Source organism: Macaca mulatta, chromosome 16, assembly GCF_049350105.2.
Source record: "Macaca mulatta isolate MMU2019108-1 chromosome 16, T2T-MMU8v2.0, whole genome shotgun sequence".
NCBI classification, from domain to species: domain Eukaryota; kingdom Metazoa; phylum Chordata; class Mammalia; order Primates; family Cercopithecidae; genus Macaca; species Macaca mulatta.
This window is the reverse complement of record NC_133421.1, coordinates 37,405,638-37,411,783: the sequence shown is the minus strand read 5'-3', so window position 1 is coordinate 37,411,783 and position 6,146 is coordinate 37,405,638. Positions and strand designations below refer to the sequence as shown.

General features: G+C 54.7%; 1 protein-coding gene across 4 annotated transcripts in view; it reads right to left on the bottom strand.

Moving 5' to 3' along the window:
• Positions 1–1,499: 1,499 nt before the first annotated feature.
• SUPT6H (SPT6 homolog, histone chaperone and transcription elongation factor) overlaps positions 1,500–6,146 on the bottom strand; it is a 40,735-nt gene continuing 36,088 nt past the window's right edge. For all 4 annotated transcript variants that reach the window (XM_077970587.1, XM_015118904.3, XM_028836136.2 and 1 more), the window contains 7 exons: positions 5,998–6,111; positions 5,700–5,824; positions 3,840–3,952; positions 3,482–3,559; positions 3,220–3,386; positions 2,604–2,791; positions 1,500–2,295 (listed from right to left, as the gene is read on the bottom strand). In XM_077970587.1, coding sequence (XP_077826713.1) covers positions 2,109–2,295; positions 2,604–2,791; positions 3,220–3,386; positions 3,482–3,559; positions 3,840–3,952; positions 5,700–5,824; positions 5,998–6,111 — 972 coding nt within the window. In that variant the 3' untranslated portion in view covers positions 1,500–2,108. The remainder of the gene's footprint in view (positions 2,296–2,603; positions 2,792–3,219; positions 3,387–3,481; positions 3,560–3,839; positions 3,953–5,699; positions 5,825–5,997; positions 6,112–6,146) is intronic.

Below are 6,146 nucleotides of genomic sequence, written 5' to 3'. Positions count from 1 at the left end.
GCTGGCCCTGTGCTGCTGTTCTCTCCCTCCAACCTGGCTGTTTCTTGCGGGGCAAGGGGTGGGCTCAGGGCTGCGGGGGTTTCTCAAAGGCAATCCAGCTTTCACAAAGGAAGTCCATGGGAAGACAGGTGGGAGGGAAAGGAAGGGGCACAGCCCTATTTCCTCCTACCTGCTAGGACAAGGTGGAAGAGTACATCTGGGGCCGGGCGCGGTGGCTCACGCCTGTAATCCCAGCACTTTGGGAGGCCGAGGCGGGCGGATCACAAGGTCAGGAGATCGAGACCACGGTGAAACCCCGTTTCTACTAAAAATACAAAAATTAGCCGGGCGCGGTGGCGGGCACCTATAGTCCCAGCTACTCAGGAGGCTGAGGCAGGAGAATGGCGGGAACCCGGGAGGCGGAGCTTGTAGTGAGCCGAGATCGCGCCACTGCACTCCAGCCTGGGCAACAGCGTGAGACTCCGTCTCAAAAAAAAAAAGAGTACATCTGGGTGGGAAGGAGGACTTCCCCTTTCTCCTGGGAGAGACTCTCGGTCTGTGTGAAACCCACTTCTGGGAGAGGCAGTACTGTCTGCAGTGATACCCCCAATAAATGGAACTTTTTAACCCACTCTGTGCCACTGTGCCTGGCCTTTCCCTCCTCTAAGTGGCTCTGCAGAAGGTGCTCGTGGTACTACCAGAGACTGACCTTCCCAGCTAATGGTCCAGCTCCTCCCTTGTAGCCCTTTTGTGCTGAAGGGAGCTGACTTTTGAGTTCCTGGCAGAGCTGGCCCCTTCCCCCAGCTCTTGATGAAGAAAAGCAAGGGGAGGGAGTGTGCCACATCCGGGCAGCAGTGGCCTTTTCTGACTTCTCTGCTGAGCCCCAAGCAGAGGAAAGGGAGCCAGAGGCCCCACTCTCCCAGCACTGACTCACAGAGCTGTGAGATGAAGCCCTTGTGCAGAAACAGGGATGGCAGGTTCAGAACAAAAAATGTAGTGGGGCAGGAACACCTTACTGCTGAGAGTTTGCCAGAGACCAAGGCCCAGCTGGGAAAAGGGAGGAGACTAACAGCAGAGGCTCAAGTTGAGAAACCCAGGTGTACTTGTGGCCTTTCTCGAGTATGCCAGAGAAGACCAACAGGTGTGGGTGGATGGGGCAGCTGTGCTGTGGGTGAGTGAGTGGGTGTAATAATACCGGGTAACATTTGCGAGGTACCAGGCATTGGGCCAAGGAGCTTGCACATGCTGCCTTGGTCCTCACAGCAGCTGATGAGGCAGGTATCACTATCTCCATGTTACAGGTAAGAAAGCCAGTTGAAAGCCAGCAGGAGCTGGCACAGGGTCACCGGGCTGGTAAGCAGAGCAGGGATGTGCCCCAGGCAGTCTGATGCAGAAGCTGCCTAGTCTATGAATCTTTGCCTCTGATGGAAGTCAGGGGGGTCCCTGGAGCTCCAAACACTGCTTTGAAAGCCATCCCCTCAAAGAGCTAGAGAGTTGGAGAGAGAGGCTTTGGCAAGGGCTCAATAGAAACACTGTTTATTCAAATGACAGGCAGGAAGCGGTGGCGGCAGCAGTGGGGAAAGGGCAGCCAGGCAGGGACTGGGCAGGTTAGTGCTGCTTCCCTGTGTCCCCTGCATTCCTGCTTGGACAGCCACCCGGCTGTTGGCATCAGGGTCAGAAATACTTTCCCTCCTCTCCCTCCTGCCCCAAACTGAATAAATAGCATCCCTCTCCCCACAAGAGCCAGGGGAGACTCATGTGCTGAGTTTTGTGTCCTAGTCACAGCCCAGCGTCTGGTGAGGGCAGAAGTTCAAAATGGCTTGTAGGGAGTAGAATCAAAACTGTTCTACTCATTCTCACCTTCCTCTTCCTCCTCCCTGCCACACTCCCCTCCCAGCCTGGTCCCAGGCCAGGTGGTCGGTGAGGGTCTGGAGTGGGAGAATTGTTGCCTAGCACACAGAGCTCAAGTTCACAAGGCCATCCAGCCTGTCACCCATCCAGGTTGACCACCAAAGAGAACGTCACTTCACGCCACTTTATGGACAGAAAAGGAGGGGCAGGGAGGGAGGCAGTGGGCGGCCAGGCCTTTCCCAGCCTCAGAGGTAACCAGAGTCCGAGGAGCAGGCCCCCTACCGATCCATCTCATCCAGGAGTGGGGTGGCATCGCCAGCAATGGACATGGGGGTGCTTTCGATCATGGGACTGGGGGAAGGCCGAGGTGTCAGCCGCTGCTTCTGTTTCCGCCGTTCTGCCTCCTTTTCCTGCAGCCACTGCTCTGCCATTTTCCCCCAGTCGATGGCTGCATGGCTGTTGGACCTGGGAAGGGAAGAAAAATTGAGATTGGGACTTTGCTAAAAGGAATTCTTCCCACCAATCACTGTACCCTTGCAGAAAGGAACCTCATACCTACGGGCAGCAGCCCCTCTGCTGGGGTGAGGCAGATATAGCAGCAGCTGGCTGCCACACTGCCCTCTTCTGTCTTCACCCAGAAACTAGTGTTCCTGGCATATCACATGATCAGGGCCCTCAGAGGATCCAGAGCACCTGCCTACGGTAAGCCTCTCGGCCTCTTGACAACAAGCCCCTACCACTGACCTGCACTGTGCCACCATCCAGATACTTACTTTGGCTGCTGCTGCCGTTGCCGGGAGCTGGAGGAGGGCTGGGGCTGGGCCTGGGCCGACTGTGGGGTGGTGCTGGCCTGGAGCTGGTGGTACTGAGGGGTGGTGATGGGCTGGCTTGGGGTCGTGTAGGAGTAGCTAGGGGTCATTAGTGGTGTGGCCACTGGCTGCTGGGCTGGCGTTGGGAATACCTGAAGAGGTATGAACAGTTAAATAGGGATGGGTGTGGGGCTTGTCTGGCCTTGCTGTGAATTCTGGGTAAGCGCAAGGGTGGGCTCAGCAAAGCTTTCCAGATGATTCTCCACTGAGTGTGTGCTTCTGACCAGCAGTGGGAAGTCTGCAGGTCGGCACCGAGCACACAGTGGTGCCCACTGATCCCGACCACATCAAGTTTCTAGTGGCCTGCGGGTTCCAAAGATTCCAAAGGCCCGTGGAAACATTATGCCCTCTCTTACTCTCTTCCCCTTCAAATGGGCCTGAGGACAAGGAATATCTGTTGGAGACAGTTACCACAGCTGTGGCAGCCCCATCTGTGCATGTGAAGCCCCTTGTGGGCAATGTGAGAGGCCAGTCTATGGGCCCCACCCTGCACAGGCAGCCTCCTCCCCAAGTCACATACGTGGTAAGCACTGCTGCCGCCTCCACTGCCGCCATAGCCATACTGGCTGGAGGCCCACTGGGCTGGGGTGGCATTAGGGTTCTGTCCTTGGCCTGTCACCGCAGCAATGGCACTGAACATCTGTGAAGTCATGTTCTGAGGCAGGGCATTCACGGCCCGTGTCAGATCTGTAAGCACACAGAGGCAGGGAGGGGCATGTTAGAGGTGAAAGTCCCTTTAGCTCCACCCTTCCCACCTCCAGTCCCAGGCTCAAGCTCCTCACCTGCAAGGTTGATGTTGGCCGGGGTAGCATTGATAGAGGCAGGTGTCCGGGTCCTGCTGCTGCTGCTAGGGGTGATGCCTGCAGGAAGTGGTTACTTAGTTACATCCCTCCAGAAACCTATTTTTGGTTTCCCAATTCAGGGGGTGGAAGGGGCACTGAAGTAGATGGAGGGAGGAAGGGAAGCTGCATAGGCACAGTGGATGGATAAACTTCCTGATGCTGGGAGGCTGCAGGAGGAGTAAGACAGCTGCAGTGACAGCCTACTTCTCACCTGGTCCCCTAGGCTGGGACTACTCTTGAGTCAGGTCCTAGGTGTTCCTCTAGCCAGGCCCCTGAAGTCAGGAAGAGCAGAACTCACCTGGTACAGGATCCTGGTAGTGATCCTTAAACCATCTAAAGAGTCCATTCACAGTTGGGAAGATCTGGCCCCGGTACCGGAATCCCTCTGGAGTCACTGTTACATATTCTATCCTGGGATTTTAGAAGGAAACATGCGTCAGAAACCACTTGGGACTCACCATGAGAGAGCAACCAGAACAGATGCCCACCATGTGAAGTAGCCATTCTGGGTGCTAAGGGGAAAGGAGAGATGACACAGCCAATCCCCAGGCCTGTGAAGGGAGGTGAGCAGCAAATGGCAGAATACAGTCAAGGCCAAGGAGTCGGTGGCCCCGTGTGCAGCATACATGCTGCCGGAGGAAGGCTTGCTGGAGGCTGTGCTACCATACTCGGCTGCAGTATGAAGGCAGGATACCGCCGGTGAAGTGAGACCAAGGTCCCATACTGCCAGGGTTGGAAGCGACCTCCCAGAGCAGCAAATTGCAACTCCCCCAAAACAGGCATCTCTCTGCAATGGCTGTGGAAGGTGGTAGTCTGCCCTTGTTCAACACTTCTGAGAGTAGCAGATAGTAGTTAAGAGGGGCTCTAGGTTAGTTCCAGTTCTAGTTTCAGCTCTGCCATTCACCGCGTATGACACACTGCACCAAGTTACTAAATTTGAATCTCTGCTTCATTTGTCCAATGAGGATCAAAGCACTTAAACCTATGGGGTGGGCGTGAGGATAAATGAGAATGCACAGAACACATTCCACAATGCCTATAGCTGGGTTGTGCTCAATAAAGGCCAGCTATCAATGGCAACCAGATAATGCTACATAGTACACAGTTCTCATTTCTATTAGGCTGATACCTGCCTCCTAACTCTTCCATTAATTCTGCCACACAAGGAGAGTCAGCTCCTTTCTCCAGAAGCAATCATGCTGCACCTGGTCCTAGTTAGAGGCCCCCCCCCCCCACCCACCCCGACCCCACTCAGTTTGCTCAACTGTTCCTCATAGGACACAGTTTCTAGCCCCACTTAGCCCTGGCTGCTGGCCTCTGGAAGCACACTGGTGAGTCAACAGGCTTCTCAAGAAATGAGCACAATATTCCAGATACACCCAAGATGGCACATGGTCCAGAGTCTAGGGCTTCCTGTCATCTGGCCACTGAGTGCCTACTAATGCAGCCTGAGCTGTGCATCAGGTGCAGCCAGTACAGGGATAAAAGCAGAAGTGCACAGGGCCTTGGTCAAAGGCCAATGGAAGGATGGGGGCAGGGCTTAGGCAGAGAAGGTGAGTGTGATTACCAGTCTGTATCACAGACATAAAGAGGCAGGTCTAAGGAAACTGGACTTTGTCCTCTAGGTTCAGAGTAAGTGCTAGAGGGATTCAGATAAAGGAATACCTCAGGAAGGCCAGCCTATCAGTCACACAGAAGGGGGCAGAGCAGGAGACAGAGCAGAACAGGAGACAGGCTCTCCTGACCACCGTTTCAGTGCAGGTGGAGTGAGCACATTACAGCAACAGTGAGCCACTGTGTGCAAGCCCTGGTGAGGGTGAGGCAGGCGGTGGTCAGGAGAGACCAGTGTACTGGCCCCCCGTTTCTGCAATCAGATGAAGAGTGTCTGGTGACTCCTGTCACTGTGGGAGGGAGAGGAGGTGAAGGGAACTCCTTTCTCACGGTGTTAAAGAAAGCACCCTTTTTATGTGAATCCTTGCCTTTTTGCCTCTAAATCATCACCCTCTTTTCCCACCTCCAACCTCCACCTCTGTTCTAAACAGATGAGAGGAGAAAGGCAGTCCAGCAGAGCCAGAGAGGGCACTGCTCCGGGCCTCTCCCTCCCTTCTAACTTGCCTATGAACCCCAGTGGCAGCACCTTCTCAGCCCTAGTGCTCACCTGGGTTTACCCCGGGGCTGGTATCCCAGTAGGAACTTGCCGGGCAGTTCCTTGCAGGCACAGATGAAATAAGGGATGAAGGTGGGCTTCTCCTTCTTAGTTTTGATGAGCAGCTCCTCTAATTTCTGGGGGTAGAATGAGGGGGAGAGGTTGGGATAGCAGCATGCTTGGTACACAATGTCTCGTGCACACATGATGTACACTTCCTTTACCGCTTGAGTGTCCCCTACACTGAAGGGAAAAGCGTAGATCCTTAAGTGACTGGAAAGTGTCATCCCTCAGAGAGACCTGGGCTCACCTTGCGGTCCCCACCGCTGCAGTCCTGATAATACTTGTGGTTTAGAAGGTCCCGGGCGAAGGATGCCATGGGCTGGACATAGCGAGCAACAATCTCATCCAAATCTTCAAATTCCTGTGGGAAGAAGGTAAAGGCCTCATGTGTCATAT